Source organism: Bos grunniens, chromosome 12, assembly GCF_055505025.1.
Source record: "Bos grunniens cultivar Pamir isolate PY7600 chromosome 12, Bosgru_T2T1.0, whole genome shotgun sequence".
Taxonomy (NCBI): Eukaryota; Metazoa; Chordata; class Mammalia; order Artiodactyla; family Bovidae; genus Bos; species Bos grunniens.
Genome location: NC_141176.1, coordinates 83,585,032 through 83,612,238, shown reverse-complemented (window position 1 = coordinate 83,612,238; position 27,207 = coordinate 83,585,032). Strand labels below are relative to the sequence as shown.

The 27,207-nt window shown below is 46.9% G+C and overlaps 1 protein-coding gene across 2 annotated transcripts in view; it reads left to right on the top strand.

Annotated features, from left to right (window-relative positions):
• Window positions 1-27,207, top strand: part of TMTC4 (transmembrane O-mannosyltransferase targeting cadherins 4) — a 56,227-nt gene that overhangs the window by 18,771 nt on the left and 10,249 nt on the right. For both annotated transcript variants that reach the window (XM_086330517.1, XM_086330518.1), the window contains exons 6-14: window positions 11,931-12,028; window positions 15,251-15,343; window positions 15,573-15,737; window positions 17,081-17,283; window positions 18,890-19,061; window positions 19,150-19,281; window positions 24,747-24,826; window positions 24,979-25,086; window positions 25,179-25,320. In XM_086330517.1, the coding sequence (XP_086186643.1) occupies window positions 11,931-12,028; window positions 15,251-15,343; window positions 15,573-15,737; window positions 17,081-17,283; window positions 18,890-19,061; window positions 19,150-19,281; window positions 24,747-24,826; window positions 24,979-25,086; window positions 25,179-25,320 (1,193 nt within the window). The remainder of the gene's footprint in view (window positions 1-11,930; window positions 12,029-15,250; window positions 15,344-15,572; window positions 15,738-17,080; window positions 17,284-18,889; window positions 19,062-19,149; window positions 19,282-24,746; window positions 24,827-24,978; window positions 25,087-25,178; window positions 25,321-27,207) is intronic.

The following is a 27,207-nucleotide window of genomic DNA, read 5'->3' as shown; positions in this document are numbered from 1 at the left end:
CAGAGTCTTTTCCAATGAGTCAGCTCTTCCCATCAGGTGGCCAAAGTATTGGAGCTTCGGTTTCAGCATCAGTCCTTCCAATGAATATTCAGGGCTGATTTCCTTTAGGATGGACTGCCTGGATCTCTTTGCAGTTCAGGGGACTCTCAAGAGTCTTCTCCAACACCACAGTTCAAAAGCATCAATTCTTCGGCGCTCAGCTTTCCCAATAGTCCAACTCTCACATCCATACATGACTACTGGAAAAACCATAGATTTGACTAGACAGACCTTTGTTGGCAAAGTAATGTCTCTGCTTTTTAATATGCTATCTAGGTTGGTCAGAGCTTTTCTTCCAAGGAGCAAGTGTCTTTTAATTTCATGGCTGCAGTCACCATCTGCAGTGATTTTGGAGCCCCAAAAAACAAAGTCTGACACTGTTTCCACTGTTTCCCCATCTATTTGCCATGAAGTGATGGGACTGGATGACATGATCTGAGTTTTCTGAATGTTGAGTTTTAAGCCAGCTTTTTCACTCTCCTCTTTCACTTTCATCAAGAGGCTCTTTAGTTCTTCTTCACTCTCTGCCATAAGGGAGGTGTCATCTGTGTATCTTTAAGATAGATGGAATTACTTTCCCTGCTGTCCACATGTAAGACAGAGAGTTTAAGTAACTCACCAGGATCACACGGCTATATATGGCTGAACTGGGTTCACCCTTTATGTCTAACTCACTTCAAAGCCAGCCCCAACTAAATTGTCTTCATCGGCTTCCCTGTCCTCATGGGACCAGTGAGGCAAGCTTGTCAAAACAGTCATTAAAAATAAATAGGAGGTGCATTCAATTCTGTTAATGAATTGTTAAAGTGTTAAGTACGGTAGAAACATCAAAAGTATGATTTAAGAACAGCCCCTGCTACTCATATTGTTTGTAGGTGTGCAGCCAAGAATCAAAGCTCTTTTGTGGAAGAAGTTCAGTCTGGTACTTACTGAATACAAATAATAATAAATGATATTTGTTGTTTAAACCTATGATTTAAGTTACCTGGTCTTTGTTCTTTCAGATCTGAACATCAATTCAAAGAACAGTCAAGCATTCATTCCTCATAAACTTGAAGTTTAAGAGAGGTTTTTTACAGAGGAACAAATTTAATATTTTTTATAAGGGAACAAAAAACTGAGTGTTCTGAAGTGAATGATTTAACTAGGTAAAAAGATCTTTCAGAGAATACATTCCTTTTTAATAACCTCATTAGCTTTCTTTATAGATGCACTGTCTGTATTATAAAGCTCTGGACAATTTTTAACTGCCTGAGTTTATTGTAACAAGCAATTCTGTGCTAACCTCTGGAATCCTGGCATTTTTTGAGAGTGAAAAAAGAGTCTCATGTAACATTTCTGTGTTTTTTTGTTTTTTTTTTTTTTGTACTTATGTAGAATAGCTCCAAGAGAGCTCTTTTAGAATAGAATCTTTTTTTTTTTTTTTTTAAAGAAGAAAAAAGCCTTATAGAAAAGGATAATTATTTTAAGGGGAAAAGGAAAGAAAAACACTAAGTCAGTGGTGCGCTGGTTATTATTTCTGAACACCCAAAATGAAAAGTATTATTCTAATGATGAGACGTCCTGTCAATATTTCTCTCTGTTAAAGCCTAGTACATATTTTGGATTGGAAAAAGGTAATCTGTCTGCGTGGGCTTCCCAGGTGACACTAGTGGTAAGGAATCTGCCTGCAGATGCAGGAGATGCAGGAGATGTGGGTTCAGTCCCTGGGTGGGGAAGATCCCCTGGAGGAAAAAAATGGGAACCCACTCCAGTATCCTTGCCTGGAGAATCCCATGGTCAGAGGAGCCTGGCAGGCTTCAGTCCATGGGGTCACGAGTCAGACACCACCGAGCATGCACACATACATAATCTCTCTGCACAATAAACTTGATAGAAGAGCCAAAACAATGTCTTTTATAAACGAATACCTTAGAATATTGTTTCATGGGAATTGGGATGACAAAGAGAAATTTCATTAGTCTCATTTATATAGTGGGGAGGAGAGAACCTTTTCAAGAGGAAAGGAAATGGGTACATTTCTAGAATAACCGTTTTAAATCCTAAGCTATTATGAAACACAAGATCTCAAGTCTCAGTTGTTCTAAGTTCTTCAAATTTATTTGCTCTAGTCACTCTCCCTACCATAGTTCAGGGCTTCCCAGATGGCTCTGCAGGTTAAGAACCAGCCTGCCAATGCAGGAGACACAGGAGACGTGGGCTCGATGCCTGGGTCAGGAAGATCCCCTGGAGGAGGAAATGGCCACCCACTCCAGTATCCTTGCCTGAAAAAATCCAATGGACAGAGGAGCCTGGCAGGAATACAGTCCATGGGGTCGCAACGAACCGCACACGACTGAACACAAGACGGTCGCACCATAGTTCAGGCAGCTAAAACAGGATAACTGTTGACTCTTGGGATCTCATTTCCTGCTCTTTTCCACTTTGATTCAAGACACGTTTGTCTTTGGCTTACACAAAGTTAAGTCACACAGCTTAAAATAAATGAGGGCAACTGTGTAACTCACATAGTCTAGGACGCTTTTTTTTTTTTTGTAGATTTGGAGTTGCTGCCATTTGAATTATGACTGCGGTATTCACGTGCGTTCTCTTTTCTCCAGGGTTGCTACACGGGCTCGATCCTCCCAAAATGTCCACCCCACCCCCACCCCCGTTATTTTAGTTAGGAGAGTGGCCTCCGAGTTGCCTCATTCCGCGGGTGGAAGCGCCGCTTGCTTGGCTCCCACTCCTGGAAGGAGAATCGCATGCTCGTTGTGCGGCTCTGGGGTCTGACCGAGGGAGCTTGGGGCAGCCTGACGGAGTCCAGTGACTTCCGTCCACGCACCGCGACGCACGCCGGCTTCCGGGCGGCGAGACGTGGGCGTCGATTGGGGAAGACGGTCGCTACTGGCGTGCGATGCTTTTTTTTTTTTCCCCCTGAAACGACAGCTTCCCCACTCGAGCGCCGTGCCAAGTCCGCCACTCAGCCCTTCCCTGAATTGCTCACATCTGTTAGGCTTTTGGGAGTGTTGGCGCTGACCAGGGTCTTGCTGTTATTGCTTGTGGGGTTTTTGTTTCCCCCACCGTGCTCCTTCCCCTCGCCGCCGCCCCTGCTGCCCCTCAGGCTTTGCCTCGGTTTACTAAAGGGATTGCCTTACCTCAGAGACAGACACGGAAACAAGGAAAGCATTTTCCAAGCCAGTCTTTGTGAAATTGTGGATTATAAAAGGTTGATGTTTGCGAACACTGTACAGTACTCCTAGAGCAAGTTGTGAGAGATGTTGCATGCTGTAAGAATAGTTTTTTGGGTTTTTTTGTGTTTGCTTTTTTCATTTTCTCTCCTGGACCATTGTTGCTTAAAGCTTAGCAGATTGGACAGATTTGAGATGGAGAGTTCTTAGCCTGAGACACTTACACAGAGTTTGACACCACTTTGGCTTCCCCCAGTGGCTCAGGGGTGAAGAATCCGCCTGCAGTGCAGGAGACTCGGGTTCGATCCCTGGGTGGGGAAGGTCCCCTGGAGAAGGAAATGGCAACCCATTCTAATATTCTTGCTGGAAAAATCCCATGGTCAGAGGAGCCTGTTGGGCTGTAGTCTATGGGGTCACAAAAGAATTTGACACGACTGAGCGAGTAAACAATGAACGATGCATCAGTTAGAACTCCCTATTTGCGTAAGACTTTTTGAATAAAAGTACTCATAAATGCAGTTGTACTGGAGGTGATATCCACCTCTCAGGATTTATTTTTACTGTTTTTAGCTGTTAATTCTAAAATGAAAATGATCCATTTTTCCTAAGTTTTTAATATTATGTAATTTTTTAAAAACTATTTTAAAAAAGAATCTCTTGTATGACAGAGATTATTCCGTTGTGAGGAGGTTCAAAGACTAAAAAGTGAGAAGAGAACTTCCGGCTGTATTTATTCACATTAATAAATTACTAACTTTTCGGTGTTAATTACATCTCATAATTGCCTTTGAAATATAATAATATAGTAAAGCTTCTAATAGACATCGAAATAAAACTGTTGACTCATCCAGTATTTATTGAGTGCCAGCTGTATGCAAGGTGGCCTACTGTTTTCAGTTTCAACTGTCTTATTAAAATGATCAGGCAACTTCCCTGGTGTCCAGTGGTTAAGATTCTGTGCCTCCAATGCAGGGGGTGCAGGTTCCATCCCTGGTTGGGGACTAAGATCCCCACATGCCTCGGAGGCATGACCAAAAAAAGAAAAATTTTTTTAAATAAATAAAAATAAAATGCTCAAAGTTGGGAATAAAAGAATAGCTTACATTAGTTACTAAGTAAAAACATACAAAAACACAAGTCCAGATTTATCTAGATTATGCTCTATATATTTGCAACTGTTCGCATTAGTCACTTTGACAAATTAATACTCAAAGAAAATAATAATTTGGCAAAGTACATGGTAAAACTATGCTGCTGCTGCTGCTAAGTCTCTTCAATCATGTCCAAGTCTGTGCGACCCCATAGACGGCAGCCCACCAGGCTTCCCCGTCCCTGGGATTCTCCAGGCAAGAACACTGGAGTGGGTTGCCATTTCTTTCTCCAATGCATGAAAGTGAAAAGCTCAGTTGTGTCCGACTCTAGCGACCCCATGGACTGCAGCCTACCAGGTGCCTCCGTCCATGGGATTTTCCAGGCACAAGTACTGGAGTGGGGTGCCATGCTAGAGGAGGTCTTATGACCATAAGTCTACTAGGCTGTGCTGTCCCTAAACTCAGGACCACTTTCCCAGTTGATTATTTAATTTTTATAAGGCTTTTCTTGATTGTCTCCAGTACTAGAGATACTTTATCAATACTTTGTAGGCCGGCCTTGGTTTATCATGCACCTCCCTTCCACACATTTGTAAAGAGGACCCCTTTGATTTATATGAGATAGTTTAAAAGTATAGTTAGTCCATGGGTGTGAACTGCACAAGTCCATTTGTAGGTGGATTTTTTTCAATATGCACTTCAATATCGCAGAACCAAAAGTTGGTTGAATCCCCGGATACAGACCAGCAAATACCAAGGAACACAGTGGGGGCTGACTGTGAAGTTATATGGAAGGGTTGGGCCCTAACTCTCCAGTTTAAGAGTCAGCTGTTAAGCTCAGCTTTCCAGTTTGGATTGCAGAAACACTGAAGTGTGTGCATGCTGTCTCATGACTCCTGATAGCAAATCAAGTGACTAATCTGGTAGGGGCTGGAGGAGAAAGAAGTGAATTTTAATAAGCAAGTCACTTCCTATTTGCCGAGTTTTCGAAGGCAGACTTGGATTATAAACAGCCGTATAGATCATTTCATGGATGAGCTGGGTCTCTGAGCATGTGACGCTGACAGTGCTGTGTGGTAGGAAGTACGATGTGAGCCCTCAGGTCATCGCAAAATTTCTAGTAGCCCATGTTATACAAAAAGAAAAAACTAGATTAGCTGAATTTTAACAATAGATTCTTAGCCTAAAATATCAAAAATATTGTAGTTGTAACATGTAATCAGTATACAGATTATGGAGCTGCTGACATTCTTTCATATGGAGTCTTCGAAATTAGGTAGTGAGTTTGATCCTTCCAACATGTCTCAATAGGGACCAGGTAAATTTCAAGTGCTCCCCAACCACCGTGCCTCCTCTTGGACCGTGGTGGTTTAGAGTTGGTTTTCCGAATGTAAAGCCTTTGCTTGGTTTATAAATGAGCCCTGAAATTACCATTGTTGAGAGGTGACCTGCCTTCCTGCTAAGTTGTTTCAGTCTTGTCCGACTGTTTACGACTCTGTGAACTGTAGCCCGCCAGGCTCCTCTGTCCACGGGATTCTCCAGGCAAGAATACTGGAGTGGATGGCCGTGCCCTCCTCCAGGGGATCTTTCTGATCTAGGGATCGAACCCGGGTCTCCTGCCTTGCAGGCAGATTCTTTATTGCTGGGAAAGTGACACTCATATTTAATAATCACTGAAACTGAAAAAACTTCTTCAGCACAGAATCATTGTCATCCTCTTATACATGTTTCCATACTGGAACCAAACCAGAAGTATAAGGAAAATTAAAGAGTAGGATGCTCCCAGAACAATTTGCTGAGGATTTGAGAGGTGGAGGGAGCCTGAGTCCCTTAAAGAAACTTGGAGTTTGAGTGGTGTGGTGGAATTATGAGGTGAGATTAGAGAGAAGGCTGTCAAAGAACTTGGAGGTTGTGGTTTTTTAATGTGTTCTTTTTTTGGTAAAATCTCAGATTGAGCCATCTAAGGAGAAATCCATTTTAAATTCCAGGCAAGTGGAATGTGAGTCTTGGGGTAGTTTACCTTTGTGTTCACAGAGTGCTTTCAAGAGCAGTCCTTTGGGTGTTTTAATGGAGGAACTGGGAATTTTTTTCCTATCCAAAACTACTGAGCCGTGGAGGGCGGGGTGGAATTAATCCATGTTACAGTCAAGTAAAACACAAGCTAATTCAGTTTTTGTAGGAAGAAATGTAAAATGATCAAGGGACTAAAACGTTAAGATCAGGGAACATTACACTGGGAAATCATAGTATGTGTCAAGACATCTGAACACAAACTGTGGGAATAGAAGCTTAAAAAAATCAAATTCCACTAAAGGGATGAGGCGGGAAGCAGTCCATTTGGTTTTTTTGTTTTTGGAAGGGTTTTTTTGGCCACTCCATGTGGCTTACTGGATCTTAGTTCCCCAACCAGGGATGGAACCCATGCCCCCTGCAGTGGAAACCCGGAGTCCTAATCACTGGACCCCAGGGAAGTCCCTCCATCATGGTTTCTAGTGAACTACTGAACCTGATGCCTCGTGGATATGAAAACAACGGCTGGGTCTGAGGTGTGGGGTTTTCAAGGGCGCAGGAGCCAGGGTGGGAGACTCCACGGTAATTAATGTGTTCATTTATAATTAAAGGGTATCTATTTGCATATAAGGGACTCCTGGGTTGCTCAGTGGTAGAGAATCCACCTGCCTTTGAGTCAGAAAGATCCCCTAGAGGAGGAAATGACAACCCACTCCAGTATTCTTGCCTGGAAAGTTTCATGGACAGAGGAGCCTAGTGGACTATAGTCCATGAGGTTGCAAAGAGTCGGACATAACTGAGCACACACACATTTGCACATAAACTGCTGATACGAGCAAATCCCGAAAGTGGTTGGCCTCAGACTCAGCATGACGTGTTACAGGAGGAAGGGCTGAGGGAACACCCTACACTGAGAGGAGAGGGCGAGCCCTGTGGGGTCCCCTCCACCTATCGCTGTCGTGCGGCAGAAGGCGTGGGATGCCATGCTCTGGCGTGATGTGGAGTGAGCGTGACGCCGCTGCTTGGCCTGGACCCCTGTGCTCACCTGCTAAAACTTGTGGGACTTTTCTCAAAATCACATCCTAAGAGGAATTAAGTGATCCATTAGCTTTACCTCTACTTTGGCCATATTTTTTTAAAGGTCTCAATGCCTTGGTGTCTATAAACACTTGTCTGCTGCTGATTGCTAGCAAATGCTCAAAGTAAAAGTCACTCAGTCATGTCCAACTCTTTGTGACCCCATGGGCTATATACAGCCCATGGAATTCTCCAGGCCAGAATACTGGAGTGGGTAGCCTGTCCCTTCTCCAGGGGGTCTTCCCAACCCAGGAATCAAACCAGGGTCTCCTGCATTGCTGGTGGATTCTTTACCAACTGAGCTATTGAGGGAAACCCAAAGAAAATAATAAATCCCAATAAATATATGAATACCCCAATGAAATCATGTCTAATGTAACAGGAGTATTGGGGTTGGGGCTCGTAATTGTGATCTCTTGGTGTTACATGTATAGTGTAATTAATTTCTACGAGTGGAATCATCCTTAGTTTGCTTGATGGAACTAAATACTCTGATATACCATGGTTTTCAATAAAGACAACTTGGCTTCTAGGCACTGTGCCACCTGGGATATTGGAGAGATGCTGCTCAGGACGGTGGGAGGCAGGTAGAAGGCAGGCATGAGCTCACTCGAAGTTAAAACTGAAATGGACTATCCGTTCTTGAAGTCACAGCCATGTGGCCCCCTGCCTGCAGCGTCTTGGGAGGGATTCCCACTCTGCCATCACTGCCAGGGAGATCACAGGCACGACCTCCTGGAAGCACTCCAGCTGTTCCTACATTATGGCTCTATGATTTGTCAGTTCTTTGCCCCTCCTGATAGGTAATCAGGTGCCCCAGATTCTGGTGCTTGGAGAAGATGCTCCAGTGAGCCAGGCCTGGTACCCAGGATGCAACTATGAGCAAGCTTCCCCCCGAGGTTGATGCTCCTCAGCCTGTGGCATCAGAATCACCTGGATGGCTGGTTAACAGGCTTCTGGTGAGGCTCCACCCTCGAGTCTCTGAGTCCAAGGGTCTGGTTGGGCTGGGGGGGCCTGAGCATCTGCCTTTCTTAGAAAATCCAAGGGCAGGCCCACACGCTGTGAGTGGCACTAGTTAGTTTAATGGTCTCCACTGGGCATGATCCCCTCCCACCCAGGACATCTGGCAAAGCCTGATGTTTTGGGTCATCACAGCTGAGAGCTAGGAGGGCTGCTGGCTTCTCGGGGGGCGGGGCGGTAGAAACAAGGGAGGCACCGAGCATGCTACAGTGCTGAGAACTGGCCCACGTGTCAGCATTTGTAGTGAAGTATGAGAAGAACACGCTGGCAGATTGTGCTGAGGGCCGTCTAGGGGGCTACCGCTGGGCCTGACTTAATGTAGGGGGTCAGTTAGGGGCACCGCGGTGCATGGGACAGACCCTGCTACTGGGCAGTCAGGCGTGCACACAGTAGGACCATTTGCTGTTGTTGCAACTGTGAATAAAACAAGTGAACCAGAAGGGAGGCTGCCCAGGAGTGTAGGTTACACAGCCTAAGTGACCTTTGACGGCCACAGGATTCTTCTGGGGCGTTCTAGCCTAAGAAAAGGGAACATGCAAAGCCCAGTGAGAGTAGACTGGCCTGTGTGCTTGGAATTTAGACCCAGGGAACCTGGAGAGGCTGTGTCACCCCGTAAGGAAGGCCTTAAGTGCTGTTTTCAGCATTGGGACCCCTTCATCCTGTCAACGGCAGGAAGCAGCAGATGAGAAAGACTTAAAACAAGAGTGCTGGTTGATTCGGGACAGTGGAGTCCAAATCAGTGAGGCTTTACTGCTTTATCAGTCAGTTGGGCTGGTGAAAAGCCTTCGGGTGCCTCGACTGTACAGCCAAATAAAACTTTTTTGTATTCTGTCAGTTCTGCCTGTTTGTACATTAATCCCGGAAATCCGACAGAGATTTCCAAGAAAAGCTGAAAAGATCAGACAGTGTCAGCCTGTATGTCCTTTGGCTTGACTTCCAGATCTCCAGCCCCCGAGGCCTATGTGTGAGTGAGGACGTTTTCCCAGCCGACTGGGCCCTCAGACAGCACAGGGGTCAGTCCTGCTCACAGTTTGTTGAGAGTCCAGAGGGCTTGGCTGGGTGCAGCCCCTCAGCATCCTGAGAGGAGTTTCCAGCCACACGTGGAAAGCTCCAGGTTAGCAGCATCCAGACCCCGCAGCCGATCCCGGACAGGGAGCCCAGGACTTTGGTCTGGGGCTTTGCTGATGACGCCCAGATAGCCACTTCATTCAGGATGCATCTCTCTGTTTCCCTGTCTCTCTCACATACGTACCTTAATTGTTGGTTTTCTGCTCAAGCAGTTTAATGAGAACTACGGTATATCTTGTCACCGCATAGTGAGCTTGGAACATTTTGGTGACATCGTGACAGATCAGTCACCCCCTTGCATCAAAGCCCCATTGGAGACCCTCTCCCTTGAACCTGGGTTGGTTTTGCTGATTTATGTGCAACAAACAGTGACTGCTTTCTGTGGTCCCAGCAGTCTACCAAGGTTTTTTGTTTGGTTTTTTGATGTTTAGTTTTTAGTATGGTTTTAATTCATGCACATAGTTTTTAAAAATGTACATTGTATGAAAGGTTTTGCAGTGAAAAGTAAGACTTCTTCCCTCTCCTATCCAAATTTTTCTTCTTAAAGTTGTTTAGAGGGAATTCGCTGGCATTCCAGTGGTTAGGACACAGGCGCTTTGGCTGCCAGGGCCTGGGTTTGATCCCTGGTCAGGGAACTAAGATTAAGCTGCATGGTACAGAAAAAAAAAACAGTTTAGAAACTACTGGAGTTGGTTTCCTAAGTGTTCTCCAGGGATATGTTTTGCATGTACAAGCAACTTTTATATGTAACTTTCAACACAAATGGGCAGGTATTTCTTGTATACCTTTTTTCTCACTCGAGTAGGGAAGATACAGTTATTGTTGCACCCATTTTATTGATGAGGACGCTGAGGCTGCAGAAGTAACTTGCTCCAGGTCACGTGGTGAATGGTGGTGCTGAATTTAGGCCAGGAGTTCTGGTTAGGCAGAGCTGACCCAAGACCCAGGGGCACCTCCTCCAAGCAGGTTCACTTTGCCCCACCTCACACTTAGGTCTTTATAAAATGTTTGTTCACCATCGACCTCGGTGAGGAGCTGAGGGCCTCACAGAGAACAGAGAGGAGTATCGCACGTGCCCTCTCCTCTCCTCCTGGGAGCAGGTCAGCTCTGGTCCCGGAATTGCATCCTCCACACCCTCTGCTGGTAGAGAGCAGACCCTCCTTCCTCAAAAGGTGTTCAGTTCAGTCGCTCAGTCGTGTCTGACTCTTCGCGACCCCATGAATCACATACGCCAGGCCTCCCTGTCCATCATCAAAAGGTGTCCAGGGACCATCGATCATTCCTGGAGCCCAGCCTCACCCAGAGCAGGTGGCTTACTGCCACAGTCACATTTCTGCTGAGGTTTCGGTTTCCTGTTGATACTTGAGTATCTGTGCAGGTGCACTCAGTGGTCCGGCATCCTTCAGAACTCGTCCACGCTGGTAGCAGAGCAGGTGTTCTTAAGGCATCTGGGGTTCAGAGAGCCCAGACTCCACCTGGAAGTGGTAGACGCTCTCAGAGCAGTGCTGGATCCCGACCCCGGGAGTTGTAGAGGTTCTCAGAGCAGAGGGGGGTAGCCAGATGCAGCGCCTCCTCCACCAGTGGGAGTCCTCGGCACAAGCTGGCAGAACGGCCTGTTAGGTGACCGGTGGGCTGGGAAGAAGGACCTCGCCCCTGGGAACTCTGCCTTGAGATGTCTTTGTACCAGGGCTGCATTGCAATGCCTCCTGAAGGCTCTGGGCTCCTGCTGGGGGACCCTTGAGAAGGGGATGTGTATGCCACGAAGAGAGTGAAAGTGTTAGTGACTCAGTCGTATCTGAGTTACAAAAAAAGTCCAAAACGTCCAGCTCTTTCCGAACCCATAGCCTGCCAGACTCCTCTGTCCATGGAATTCTCCAGGCTAGAGTACTGAAGTGTTGCCATGCCCTCCTCCAGGGGATCTTCCCAACCCAGGGGTCAAACCTGGGTCTCCTGCATTGCAGGCAGATTCTTAACCAGCTGCTACTACTGCTGCTGCTAAGTCACTTCAGTCGTGTCCGACTCTGTGCGACCCCATAGACGGCAGCCCACCAGGCTCCCCCGTCCCTGGGATTCTCCAGGCAAGAACACTGGAGTGGGTTGCCATTTCCTTCTCCAATGCATGAAAGTGAAAAGTGAAAGTGAAGTCGCTCAGTCATGTCCTACTCTTAGGGACCCCATGGACTGAAGCCCACTAGGCTCCTCCATCCATGGGATTTTCCAGGCAAGAGTACTGGAGTGGGGTGCCATAGCCTTCTCCGTAACCAGCTGAGCTACCACCATCTAACCAGAAATGTGGATCTAACACGCTGGCCCACAGAGAAATGCCATCCGAATACCAAACTGTGTTTTTAAATGGTGACTGTCGAAGGTGCACACTGAGAATTTGAGTTCCAGGAGCTCCCAAGACTGAGCTGAGTCGTGTGACTCTGTGTTTGTCATTTCTCCTGGTCGGCAGCTAACAAGGAGGGGACCCACTCCACGTTCTGGGTGTTGCTGAGCATCCTCCTGGGAGCAGTGGCCATGCTGTGCAAAGAGCAAGGAATCACCGTGCTGGTAAGACCCCAGGCACCTTCAGTGGGGTAGCCCTGCTCCCTACACCCGTTTCCCTCCCGTGAAGACACTGTGCACTGCCCTCCGGCGGGACCCCTCTGCTGTACCCCTATTGCCGGTCTTCAGCTTAGCCGCCTCTGGACCGGTTACAGGTGCCACCATGCTCCCGGTGATTCAGGTGGGAACTGAGTGTCTCAGTTGATTCATTAGAGCTGGTGGGCACGGAGAAGGGACACGTCTGAAGAGCAGGTGACTAGCCCCTGTGGAGAGGTCCTGGAGGAAAGAAAGAGCGTTGTGGCCTTTCTGGGGCGCTCTCATGTTGCAGCAGTCCTAAGTACAGCCATGTTGTGACCCTACTGCTGTCTCTGGTCCTGATTAACAAGCACTGGTGTGTGTTATGTTACATTTGCCTTCGTCCGGAAATGTCAGGGGGAACAGGAGGGGGCTCTGAAGGGTCCAGATGTGCGCCCCCTACGTCTGATCTGAGTAGAAGCCCCTGGAAGGGAGAGGCATGGAAATGCACTCTTTCTCTGTTCTAGCTAATTTCCTGCCTTACGTTATCAGTGGGAAACTGAGACATTAGGGATATGGGGCATGCCCATGTAGGAAGCCATGGGAAAGGATCTTCCTTTCCCAGGTCCAAGCTCTTTGGGGCTGGACACCAGTTGAGGCAAAGATAAAATGGTTTTATTGGATTCAATCTGTACGATTAAGGTCAGCTAGCTAGGAAACAGTATAGAAAGAATTGCTGTGCAAAGATACTAGAACTTCATGAGTTACTTTTTTAAAAGATTGCTCTAGACCAGTGTTTCTGAACCTTGGCATTATTGGCATTTGAGGCTGAATCATTCTTTCTTTGGGGCGTGTCCTGTGCATCATAGGATATTTTAGCAACATCCCTGGTCTCTACCCACTAGATGCCAGAAGGACACCTCCTCCCTCAGTTGTGACAACCTCAAATGTCTCCAGACGTTGCCAAGCACACCCCCCTGGTAGGGGGTGAAAATCATTCTGTGAGAACTGCCGTCCTGGAATCTTGCTTGTCTCAAAGTGTGGCTTGAGGACCAGTGGCGTTGACACCATCTGGGAGCTTATTAGAGATTTAGGATCTCAGACCTCCCCCTGCCACAGGCCTGCTGTGGCACCTGCATTTCACAAGGCCCCCAAGCGACTCCCACCTCCGTTAAGAAAAGCACTGAAAAATTAGGTTGAATTTTCATGAATAAAGATAGGGTGATGTTGAGCAGGTTTCCAAAAATCTGACTAGAATGTGGCCATTTTGATGACGTGTTTAAATGGGAAGGGAGAGAGCCCAAGACTCGCGTTGGGCTCAGTCCTCATGACAGCCTGACCACATCAGCACTGGGTGACTGTCCTATAGCTGCTCACAGGCAGAAAAACGCGTGGCATAAGAAGACAGCGCAGCTCAACAGGGAGCTTCTTGCCTTCTAGAAAATGGTTCACACCCGGGCAGAAATGGTCCTCTGACCCAGGACAACCATGCATCACACGGGTGAATAAAATGAGGATTCTGTGAAGTGATTAACCCAGCGCTGGCCTGTGTACTGGATAATTAATGGCTCCCAGCATGTATGGGGGTTGCTGAGGAGAGATGTCACCCTTGTGCTGAAAACCACAAATTACCACTGGCTTCTGATGACTTATGATTGATCCTCTTTGCCATGAAGCTCTGTGTTCGAAGGCCCCATGTCATAGAAGGGCAGCTTGAACCATCCATACAGTGTATATTCTGACCGCTCTGCCTAGTTCCAACAGGGAGTTCAGCTGCATGGCGTTGTCTACAGCAGCCACATTTATGGAAAGTCCACTGCAGGGTAAAGGGTAGAGTCCAGGCCAGATGAGCCCTCAGCTTGTAACCACAGGTGTCAGAGCTTTAAGAGCAGCCATACCTACTAGAAAGGAACTGCAGTGGTGCTGCTGGAAGCTGTTAGCATCAGTGCAGCTACAGTATCACACTTCCTAGGGCCAGGGGTTTTGCATACTTGGAGTTATTGGTCATTCCCCTAAAAGTCATGGGTAGAGTTGGTCTTGATTGGAGTTACTGGCCTTTTCCCTAAAGGTCATGGGTAGAGGTGGTCATAATTGGAGTTATTGGTCATCCCCCTAAAAGTCATGGGCAGAGGTGGCCATCCTCCACACAGTGGGGCTCTGCCATCCTCAGGGTGTGGTTTCCACTACCACTCCAGACACCTCCATCATCTCCTCCACAGCCAACTGGATGGGAAACCAAGGGTGGGGTGTGCTCTGGTCTGTGCCCAAACCTCCAAGAGGTGCCTAATCACTTCTGCCCACATCCCATTGGCTAGAACTCAGTCACATGACCACGCTCCCCTGTGGGGCTGGCTGTGTGCCAGGCAGGAAGGGAGAGCTGGTGGGTGACAAGGAGTCTGAGCCTGGGATGTCTCTGCAGCCCCACCAGAGTCTGTATGTTCTGTTCCCTCTCTTCCAGGGCACATGCCCTCATCAGGCAGCACCCCCAGGTTCCTGAAGTGTAATTACTTACATGGCTGGGTTTTCAAGGTTGCTGGCTGCCTTATCGTCTTAGGCATGGCCACTGCACAGGTACTGGCTCTGCTACAACTCTGGGACAGTTTTAGGGAAAAAAAAAATGGTAAGGGGGGCCTCTGCAGAACTTCTCCTGGGAGCCCCAAAGCTCTAGCTCTCCTGCATCTTATCATACTCTTGCATGCAGGCTATGGACCTGTGACTAACAGGGGATTTACCAGATGGCAAATCTGATGGGACTTTCTTGGTGGTCCAGTGGTAAAGAATCGGCCTGCCAATGCAAGGGACACAGGTTTGATCCCTGGTCCGGGAAGATTCCACATGCTACAGGCAACTAAGCCTGCGCGTCACATCTACAGAGCCTGTGCTCCGCAACGAGAGAAGCCAGTGCAATGAGGAGCCCACACACCACAACTCCAGAGTAGCCCCGCTCACCACAACTAGAGAAAGTCTGTGCACAGCATCAAAGACCCAGTGTAACCAAGAATTAAATAAATAAATAAGTAAATTTGATACAAATATCATGAGCTAATTTCATAGGAATCATAGGATTTGTTTTGTTTTTAGAGCTGAAGAGATTATCTATGGTGATCTAATCAGGACACTTCTCGTCTAGATTCTGCAATAGAATTGTGGCGTATCCTGGCTACCTGATCAGTTAGGCTGTCCCATGGCTGATTCCTTGCTTTGCTTTCTTAGGGTCTGAATGCCATCTTCGACATCTTGGTGATAGGCAAACTAAATGTCCTGGAAATTGTCCGGAAGCTCCTCCGTAAGGACAGATCGTTAGAGGTGAGTATCTGCTTTTGTCTCCAGCTGAGATGTGGAAAATGTCACGTACCCGCTGGCTTAAAACACCATTTTCAAAGTACTTCGTGCAACTTTGAATTCTAAAACAGGCAGCCTTTTAAAGCCCAGTGTCAGCGAGGTTCAGCCAGAACTGCTGCACATTTATACCTGGCTTGGCCACACTTTTATTTGAAAAATCCTCAACACTGGGGGCCTTGCGCTGTCCTTTCAGAGCCCTGGCATGCTCCGGACAGGGGGCCTCCTCTTCAGAATGACCCTCCTGGCTTTGGGCGGAGCCGGGGTGCTGTATGTACGCTGGAAGATCATGGGCACCGGCCCACCCGCCTTCACCGAGGTGGACAACCCTGCCTCCTTTGCCGACAGCGTGCTGGTCAGGGTGAGTCCCATCCTCCACTGGGTCATCTTTGCCCACCAAGATCCCCAGGTCTTCCCTCCCTCCTCCTCCTCACCTCCCTCCCCAACATACCCACAAAAGCCCCCCTTAATCAGAACACCTCCACGGGTGTTTCCGTTCACCAAGGAAGTTCTAGGGTGAAACCAGGTTTTTATCAGGGCTTTGAGAGGGTGTAAAGTCTTTGTATTTCCTTGTGGCTCAGACGGTGAAGAATCTGCCTGCAATGCAGGAGACCTGGGTTTGATCCCCGGGTCAGAAAGATCCCCTGGAGAAGGAAATGGCTACCCACTCCAGTATCCTCGCCTGGAGAATTCCATGGACTAAGGGGCCTGGTGGGCTGAAGTCCATGGGATCATAAAGAGTCAGACACGGACTGAGCAACTACTGTTTTCACTTTCACTCTAAAGGAAATCAAGAGGAGTGGCTTAGAAAACGTCAGGTTTCTTGCCAGACTCCTTAAATTGTCCCCTAACCTACTTTTGGTATAATGGAAATTGACGTGTTGAGGTTAGGATAAAATACAATATTGATGGTATCTTTCTCCCTTTAGCACGACTTTTTACAAGTCGTTTGTCTCTGGCCGCACTGAGTCTGTGTTCTGTGCGGCTGTCTCTGGCTGCAGCCAACCGGGGCTGCTCTCTAGTCGCAGTGCACGGGCTTCTCATTCTGGTGGCTCTTCTCGTGGCGGAGCACCGGTGAGAGGCGCACAGGTTCAGTAACTGCGGCACACGGGCTTCATTGCTCCGAGGCATGTGGGATCTTCCCGGACAAGGGATCGAACCCGTGTCCCCTGCATTGGCAGGTGGATTCTTATCTACTGTACCACCAGGAAGTCCCTAGTGGTGGTGTCTTTAAAAGTCTTAACGCTGTCCAGACTTTCTTGTCAAGGTTTGCTTTTTCTGAAGGCAAGGTTTCTTAGCTGTGCATTTCATACAGACAGAAATCTAAGACCATAAAACCCTCTGCTTATATCGTCAGACACGTGAGAGACCCCTGGACAGCAGGTTTCCTGGGTCACGGACTTGGGGCATCAGTGAATAATTGGGACATAACATCCCCAGAAATATAACAAATGTAAAGCAGAGTCTGGTGGCTTTACTGTATTTTTTATCTATTAAAAAAAAAAAAAAAACCACCTCAATGCATTTAGTCAACTGCACACTTCAGCCTAGTGCCCAGGGCAGAAAGTAGCAACATTTTATTTTATACGGCTGGGCTCCTTGAGCAGAAACGTGAAGGCCTCCAAAGGGAAGCTAGGAGAGATATATATATGTATTTTTTTTCCAAGTTCAGTATCACATGTTTGTTTTTCTTTTGACTGGCAGGCCATAAACTATAATTACTACTATTCATTGAATGCCTGGCTGCTGCTGTGCCCTTGGTGGCTGTGTTTTGATTGGTCAATGGGTTGCATCCCCCTCATTAAGTCCGTCGGGGACTGGAGGGTGATTGCTCTGGCAGCACTCTGGTTCTGCCTAATTGGCCTGATATGCCAAGCCCTGTGCTCTGAAGACAGCCACAAGAGAAGGTAAGAGGCCGAGCTGAATTTTAACTTCCGCACTGGGTGGAGTCTGAGCGTGTTGCTAAATCCAGCACTGCAGATCACCGCAATGATTGTGTGCAAGGACGGGTGTTTCAGTAGAGATGCACATGTCTGGGCAGGATGAGTTCTGTCTACTCGGAATCCATGGCTGGCTTCAACTCGTGGGGAGTGGACTGGAGGGGGCGCCCGATGACTGCTTCATCTCCCCACCTCTCCCCCACGATGTAGCATTTTGAGATCCTTCTCGCCATAGGTGGTAGAGAGTAATTTATGGTCTGAACAGAGAGTGTAATTGATGTGTGTTGTGCCCATCTTTTCACAATTCCCCTTCAGAAAGCCCTGGTGGATGCGACAGCGATTCCTTCTCTTGTTATTTGTACAAAATAAGCTGCCACCCCAAAGAGACTTATTTCTCACCAAAAAAAGCAGGGGGCGGGGGGAGGGAAGATTATTGAGAAAATAATTGGGAGGAAAAACCTGTTTTGTGGAAAAGAAAACTATTTAAGATGATTTCCTTTAGGCATAAGTGTTTCTGGAATTAGATGAGTAATTTCTCAAAATAAATTCAGTTTTGAGTTTACCCTGTGCCTTAAATTGGTTCGTAATTCTAAAGGGTGACAAACCTCTGTCCCAATTGGCTGTGCATGTGCCAGTAGGATTTTTCTACCATGATAAGCACAGGTTTGTGGGAAGGAGCTATCAAATTTGACCGGGCTTCTTTTGTTTGGTTTTTTAATTGTACTGAAGTGTAGTTGAGTTACAAGGTTGTGTTTAGCTTCTGCTGTGCAGCAGAGTGGCTCAGTTCACATATGTGTTCTTTTTCACAGTCTTCTCTGTTCCCATTTATCACTGGATTTTGAATATAGTTCCGTGTGCTGTGCAGAAGGACCTTGTTGTTTGACCCAGCCTCTGATTCACCCTCTTAACATCACCTGGGACTCTAGGAATGCTTACCTGCTTCCACAAGTGTCCTGCTGCTCTCAGCTTTCTTTTTGCTCAACTGAAATTTACGCTGGAGCATCCCCAAATGATATGAGTTTATTTCAGATCTTGTAAAGTTTAAACCAGTTAAGTGACATTGCTGCTGCTGCTGCTGCTAAGTCGCCTCAGTCGTGTCCGACTCTGTGCGACCCCATACACGGCAGCCCACCAGGCTCCCCCATCCCTGGGATTCTCCCAGCAAGAACACTGGATACATCCTGTTAAATGTCAGGGGACTAAATTGGACTAACTGGGACCAATATCCCAATTAGCCCAATTGGGCTAATATATTTGACACCTACATGGTTTGAGATATAGTTAGAAGCAGGCAAGTTCATAAGACTGCTCTAAGTAATCATTCTAACTTTATTCATGTGAAAGTGTGGAGTTCTAAGATTTATTCTTATGCTTGATGCTAAGTAGCCTTAGTGAGATTTTTCTGTCTTATCCTAATGGTACTCAGTTAGACCGTCTCTGCTGATACCTCTTCTTAACTGCTGGCATGAAAAAAAAGAGAAAAAAGGGAAGGGGTGTCTGGATTTCATGTAGAGTAGAACACTTTTCTTGAGAATTCTAAAAGTAGCCATTCTAACTACTTCTCATCTTCCAGGATCCTCACGCTGGGCCTGGGATTCCTCATTATCCCGTTCCTTCCCGCGAGTAACCTGTTCTTCCGAGTGGGCTTTGTGGTGGCTGAGAGGGTCTTGTACCTCCCCAGCGCCGGCTACTGCATGCTGCTGACGTTTGGATTTGCAGCGCTCAGTAAACATACGAAAAAAAAGGTATTGGCCCAGCAAGGTGGGTGCCGTTCCTGACCAAGACGGTGGGTGGGTTTACTAATGACATTTCCTGTGTCCCTCTCTTCTTAAGAAACTGATTGCTGCTCTCATCCTGGGAATTTTATTCCTAAACACGCTGAGATGTGTGGTTCGCAGCGGCGAGTGGCGGAGCGAAGACCATCTTTTCCGAAGCGCCCTGTCTGTGTGTCCGCTCAATGCCAAGGTATGTTGGCTGCCACGCTTTTAAGTTCGATAGCTGAGTGAGGAGAATCTGGAATATGACCTTGGTCATAGACTTGGAGGTTTTCTTTTTCATTCTTTTTTTTTTCCTTTCATGATCTTGACAAAGTTTATTACAGTTACACTTCAGCCAAAATAATTAAAAAGGAATCGTTAAATCCAGACAATGTCAGGGAAATAGCAGATTTCTTAAACACGTTTCTATTCATCTTCCAGTTGGTCCGATCATGGATCGAGGTGCTGGCAAGGTGGGCAACTCCATGCATTCAGGCTCAGGTCTGGGGAGACCGACAGTCAGACCTCTTAGAGCACACTTTTTGAAACATGCACTCCAGCCTCCCCCAGTCTATAACTGGAAGATGATAATACCTACCAGCGGACAGCAATTTGGTTTAGGAATTTAAAGGATGCTATGTGGTGTGCAGTACGCACGTTTCCATCACCTGTGGCTTCTCTGCCTGGAATTGTTTTTGCCAGATTAGGTAAAAATAAAATGCATAGACTCTAAAATGGGCAGTGTTCTTGTTGACACGGTCTGGTAGGAATTTGTTTCACTTGTATCCTTGATGAACTCCATCTCTTCACTTACCCAGCTGTGCGTCTTTGGGCAAAATGGTTTTGAACATTGAACGGCCTTATCTGTGACAAGGAGGGGCACCATGGCTGTCCCCCGGGCTTGTCGTGAGGCCTTCATGAATGTGGTCTCTGAAATGCCCTGACATGGTACTTAGAAAATGGTAGGTGCTCAAGAAATGTTTGTCTTCATAGGCTCCTTTTAGTATCAGCTGTTCCATTACATGAAAAGAAGGGAATGATACTTGCTCAAAAGGGGAGGCCGCGGAGTTAGGTGAGAATATTTTCTATTAGGGCTTCCCAGGTGGCGCTAGTGGTGAAGAGCCCTCCTGCCAACCCAGGAGACATAAGAGACTCTGGGAGTTCAATCCCTGAGTCAGGAAGATCCCCTGGAGGAGGGCATGGCAACCGACTCCAGTAGTCTTGCCTGGAGAATCCCATGGACACAGGAGCCTGGTGGGCTACAGTCCATAGGGTCGCAAAGAGTCAGACGCGACTGAAGCAACTTAGCATGCATAGAGCATTATGTGATTAATAATGATGTCTTTTGGTGTCATTAGGATTGGAACTTCCTCAGATACTTAAAAGCGATCCTCTTTGGAGCAGGGGCAATAGAAGCACCATGAAGTTCTATCTCATTTCCACGTTCTATGCTTAAGAGAAAGCAGTGATTTCAGGTGAAACTATATGAAGAAATCTAATGAATAGTCGATGTCTTACTGTGACCCTGGAGTGAAGGATAGTATTATATAAAACGTGTTGACTCCTTGTTTGTATTTCCCTTGGTTTAAAAAAATTTGTTCGTATTCTGTAGTTAAGAGGCTTAGATAAAAGAGTGAATTACTTCAGCCTTTTATTGTCAATTTGATTTGCTGACCTAGCCATTTATGTTATGCTACTGAAAGTAAATCAGCCTGTGATTTAATTTCATAAATGTTAATAGGTTTGCTTTGTTTTTACTTTTCTGTTTGAATAGCAGTGATTACCCCTTCTATTTTACTTCTTCCCCAGAAGGAACTCACACTTCTTTGTAGAGGTTCTGTCATTAATTTCCATTATCCTCCCTCGAAGGCTTTTAGAGAGAGGTTATTATGTACCTTAATTTTCCAAATGGGAGACACTGAAGCATAGAAAGATGGAGCTGACGGTATCTGGGTTAGTAACTCAGATGGTAGGTAGAGACCTGGTATAGTTCTGCACCCAGATTACCCTGGGGAACAAGCAGGGATGGGACCGTGTGATGTCTGAGCCCACATGGCTGCCCCAGTGAGCGATTTCATATATCACAGGCTAGAAAACTCAGGGGCTGTGCAGACGGACACCCACACAATCGTGTGCCTGTGGGTGCAGTTTTCGTCTTTAAATTTAAGACATACACATAAGATCTCATCTTCAAAGTGCACCCAATAGTGACTAGCCTTTCCAGGAACATTTTTTAGTGATTCCATTCAGTATAGGGTTTCCCTGGTGGCTCAGACAGTAAAGAATCTTCCTGCAATGCGGGAGACCTGGGTTCAGTCCCTGGTTTGGGAAGATTCCCTGGAGGAGGGCATGGCAACCTGCTCCAGTATTCTTGCCTGGAGAATCCCCATGGACAGAGGAGCCTGGTGGGCTGCAGTCCAGGGGGTCGCAAAGAGTCAGACATGGCTGAGCAACTAAGCACATTTAGTATGAGCAAGATAGAGTTGGTTTTTTGTTTGTTTGTTTTGGGTTTTTTGGTGGTGTTGTTTTACTTGGGACTATAAATTGAAGTGTATCAAAATTCTCTACACTTTTTTTTTTTTTCCCTTGGAAAAAAGCTAGGTTGATTTCAGGGAAGAGATCTCCTTTAGGATGATTTCATTCAACTCTATTGCAGGAGATGCATTTTCTGCACTCATTCCACTTTCCATCCACTGACTGTTAACTGAGCAGTTGGCACTCTGCCGTAGACCAGGCCCAGATTTACAAATGCGACCATGCTGAGCCTGGTCAGGCACTGGAATTACCCACAGTGCCTTGCATCTGGTAGGAACTCCTGGTATTAGTAACTGAACTGAGCCAAATAGAAATTAAATTCCTACTACGGATGAGATACCAAGTATCTGATTATACTTGCAGCCATTCTTCGTTTTTCGAGGCTTGAAAGTATGTGGCATTTTATATCAATCCTGGGATACAATGTTAAAGTTTGTTAAACAATGAAAGGGATCATTTACCACAATGAGGTATTTCCTTAAGGATGAGGCAGGGGGGGTTATAGGACTTTTATGTGTTTAAAACATTTTAACATCAAGTGTTAACAGGAAATTTGAAACAGTGGTTTGAGCACTGTGTTGAATGTGCCTTCTTCCCCTATGGATGCTTTCACTTCGTTTGTATTTACATGTCGTTGACTGGGGGTCTTATCTGTCCTGGTTCGTTGCCTTGGCGTGTGAATCACAAAGACTGGAGGGAAGGTTCAAGGATCAGCAGGCTTTTTCAATCCTTTACATTCCATGGAAACAAAAATCATTCTTTAAACTGTTTTAAGTAAACTGTTTCTGAGCGTTTTGCTTTGGTTTTTCAAGTGGATTTTCTGTTCAAATATGTCCCTGCATATAACCCATAGGATAAGGCTGGCCTCTGCGTAAGCCTGTTCTCCAGTCGTAATTATGAGCAGCTTGCCTTCTAGGCGGCTCTCTGATCTTTAACTGGTTCCACTGACTTCACTGCAGTCTGATTCTGCAGAGGCACCCTCCTCCCTCTGCTGATTTCCTGGTCTAACAGAACAACAGCTCTACTGCAGAGGGCAGTTCAGCTCTTTGTCTGAGCATTTGATTGAGAAAACAGAATTTCCCAGGAAGTGGCAGGAGCTCGCTGAGTTGAAGTCTGTGTAGGAGCTGTGTTTGTATTCCGGGGGCCATAGGCACATCCACATTCACAGGTTGGAGTCTCCCTTTGTGTGCGGGACAGGAGTGAAGTTAACACTTCCAGGCTGGGGCTGGGGCTGGGACTGGGCCAAACCCAAAATCAAACCATTTAGAGCACACTTTTCCAAACCCATGATCCAGCCATAGCCTTCTCCAAGCTGTAACTTGAAGACGGTGATACCTATGGATAGACAGTAATTCGGTTCTGGAAGTTTATATAGTGTGCTGCACAATATTACACATTTCTGTCACCCATGATTTTCCTGTTTTCTGATTCCTTGTGTGCAAGGAGATAAAAATAGAAATACAGACTTTAAAATTGGGAGTTAAAAAACAAATCTCTGCTACATATGTGCTTAAGGAATATCGCACTGTTCTATACCCTTCTAGAAATCTTAGTATTTTTTGAAGATTGATAAGGCAGGATGTGGTTATACTTTTAGAAGGGCTTTTGAACGTTCAGATATAATGCCACCTGACTATACTCAAGCCATTACTGTAATTCACCATGTATCAGTCCGCCGCTGTTGCTGTTCAGTCGCTAAGTCGTGTTCGAAGCTTCGTGACCCCATGGACTGTAGCACACCAGATTCCTCTGTCCTCCACTGTCCCCCGGAGTTTGCTCAAATTCGTGTCTGTTGAATCAGTGATGCTATCCAACCATCTCACCCTCTGCTTTCCTCTGCTTCCCCCATCCCCAACTCTTTGCGACCAATCCCTTTGCCACCCTGCGAACTGGGGCCCACTAGGCTCCTCACCATGGGATTCTCCTGGCAGGAATACTGGAGTGGGTTGGAATTTCTTCCTTCAGGGGACCTTCCTGACTCAGGGATGGAACCTGTGTCTCTTGCATCGACAAGTGGATGCTTTACCACTGAGCCACCTTGGAAGCCCTTACATCAGTATACTAGGGCTGCCATAACAAGACACCATGGACTGCGTGGCTTAAACAATAGACTTTTGTTTTCTTACAGCTCTGGAGGCCTGAAGTCCAAGACCAAGGCATCAGAGGGCTGGCTTCTCCAGAGGCCTTTGTCCTAGGCTCGCAGACTTCTTGCTGAGCCCTCACGTGGACTTCCTGTGGTCTTTCCCCTGTGCGCGGGCATCCCTGGTGTTTCCCTGTGTGTCGCCATTTCCTCCTCTTATAAGGACACCATTCAGATTGGATCAGGGCCCAAAGAACCTTGTTTCAACTTAAGGACCTCTTTAAAGACCCCGTCTTTCAATTCAGTCACATTCTGGGGTACGAGGGGCTAGGACTCCAACATGAATTTTGCGGTCACAGTGCAGCCCGTAACACCCCAAAGAAGCATTATTTTACCTGAAGAGAAATAGCAGAGTTTGTGAGTGGGTCTAGAAGTTGCCTTGAGCAGCTGCCCCGTCTTCACCTGGCCCCCTCAGAAATGGATGTGATGCAGGGAGAAGAAACACAGGCTTTGGAGCCTGGGTTCAAATCCAGCACCACAACCTTGGATAAGACGCTTAGTGACACCAAAGCAGCGCGTCAGCACCTGCTGGTCGCCTGTGTCACTGTCATTATCATCACGCAGCACTCACCCAGGTGGGTGCATTTCTGTAGCATCATCTCTAAGACTCCTATTGGCCTTTACATTGTACGCCTCCAAAAGGAACGTTTGATGATGGAGAAATACTTGTGACCCGTTTCCCTGGTGGCTCAGTGGTAAAGAATCCGCCTGCCAATGCAGGAAGGAGATGCAGGAGACATGGGTTCAATTCCTGGGTCAGGAAGATCCCCCGAGGAAGGAAATGGTAACCCACTCCAGGATTCTTGCCTGGGAAATCCCATGGACAGAGGAGCCTGGTGGGCTACAGTGGGGTGAGCGACCATGGAGTCGCCAAAAAGTTGGACACAACTGAGCGACCAAACAACAATCCTTTGCTTTCAGTTAGAAGTATGATGGGCCTCCCAGGTCCAAACGAAGAAACCTGGCAGCCGACAGCCAAGGTTTTCCTCTCTTTTCAGGTTCACTACAACGTTGGCAAAAACTTGGCTGATAAAGGCAATCAGACCGCGGCCATCAGATACTACCGGGAAGCGGTGAGGTACTGCGAGCGGCTTGCCGTTTTTACAGTATCCGTGTCTTACTGTAACTTTCTAGCGCTAAAAATCTGTCCGCGAGGACCTCTACTTTAGGTTTGCCAGTGCCTGAGAGCTGGGGGAAGACTGCGGGCTTGGTTCCTCTTTTCACTTCCAGATTAAATCCCAAGTATGTCCATGCCATGAATAATCTGGGAAACATCCTGAAAGAAAGGAACGAGCTTCAGGAAGCGGAGGAGCTGCTGTCGTTGGCTGTACAGATACAGTAAGCGTCCTCTTACAATTGTGTTCATGGCGAGGATGGGCGCTCCTGCCTCCTGGGGCTGATGCTTTCTTTTTGCCTCGTTCACCTTCCAGGCCAGACTTCGCTGCCGCGTGGATGAATTTAGGCATCGTACAAAACAGCCTGAAGCGGTTCCAAGCCGCGGAGCAAAGTTACCGGACGGCGATCAAGCACCGGAGGAAATACCCGGATTGTTACTACAACCTGGGGCGTCTGGTGAGCTTACGGTGCCCTGCCGCTGCGGAGGAAAAGCGTGACTTTGTTTCCCCTTTATACAGTTATCATTGTAACGTCTGTTTGGTACTTGCCCTCTTAGTGAAGTGAAAGTCGCTCAGTCGTGTCCGACTCTTTGCGACCCCATCCATGGGATTCTCCAGGCCAGAACGCTGGAGTGGGTTCAGTTCAGTTCAGTCGCTCAGTCGTGTCCGACTCTTTGCGACCCCATGAATCACAGCACGCCAGGCCTCCCTGTCTATCACCAACTCCTGGAGTTCACTCAGACTCATGTTCATCGAGTTGGTGATGCCATCCAGCCATCTCATCCTCTGTCGTCCACTTCTCCTCCTGCCCCCAATCCCTCCCAGCATCAGAGTCTTATCCAGTGAGTCAACTCTTCGCATGAAGTGGCCAAAGTACTGGAGTTTCAGCTTTAGCATCATTCCTTCCAAAGAAATCCCAGGGCTGATCTCCTTCAGAATGGACTGGTTGGATCTCCTTGCAGTCCAACACCACAGTTTGATAGCCTGTTCCCTTCTCCAGGGGATCTTCCCAACCCAGGGATCGAACCCAGGCCTCCCGCGTTGCAGGTGGATTCTTTTCCTAGCACTATATCCTCAGTACTTTGGGGGAAAACAGAGATTGATCAGGAAGAACCTAGTCCGGCCTCATAGGATTGACTGTCACCAGGCAGAAGAAAGTGATTAGGTCATTTGAAATATTGTATTACTTCAGAAGAAGCAAAACTGATTAAACTCATTCAAGTGAAAAAAACAGAACGAGTGACTTCCCTGGTGGCCCAGTGGATAGGAATCCACCTGGCAATCCAGGGGACACAGGTTCGATCCCCTGGTCAGGGAAGATCTGACGTGCCGCAGAGCATCTGGCTTAGTTTCCACAACTGCTGAGCCCTGAGCTCTAGAGCCTGGGAACCACAGCCACTGAAGCCCACACCCCCTGGAGCCTGCGCTGGTCAACAGGAGAAGCCAGGACAGTGAGAAGCCCTCGCCTCAGAACGAGACAGATTCCCCCACTCACCACAGCTAGAGAAAAGCCTTAGCAGCCATGAAGACCCAGCACAGCCAAAAATAAGTCATTTCTTTAAAAGACACTTAAAGAATGAGAATAGCAACACCCATTCTTGCCCTCTACATCTTAGGAAGTCCTCTCACGTACACTTATCTCAGTTGAAGGTAGCTATTTGGTTTCCTAATATGTGGGGTTTTTTTTAAAGCTCTAATTAGAGAGCAAGCCAACTCGAATTAGCCAAGTTTAAGAGATCATAAAGGCAACAGGTTAAACTAAGGAGTAAATTACAATTTTTCAAGTCCCTTTGTGCCCTGTAAAACAGTGTTCCAAGGGGTTACTTCCTGATAAACATTGGCTTCTCTGTTTTTTAAAACACGGATAAAAACTGAAATTTAAAAAAACAAACCCATAATGTGATTTCTGAGCTTTCCTTTTTTCCTGTCTCAAGGGATGGTTCCCTGCGTTTTTACAGGGAACCACCCCTCACCCCCATAAAAGAAAGCTCAGGAGCCCACAAAAGGGCTTTGAGATTATTTAATGGAAATTTTGGTTACTAACCCACTCCAGTATTCTTGCCTGAAAAATTCCATGGACAGAGAACCCTGGTAGGCTACAGTACTTGGGTTGCAAAGAGTCAGACACAACTGAGCAGCCAACACACACACACACACTCACTCACACACTCATACACACACTCACACACACACACACACACAAATAATCTGGTCTTCTGTATCGTTTTCTTGGAGAGAGGAGAGACAGTACAACTTCTCTGTAATGATATCAGTAGAGACCAGAAAATCCAATCACATATAATGCAGGGTAGATTCTTACAAAGCTCATGAAGTGAGAAGGAGG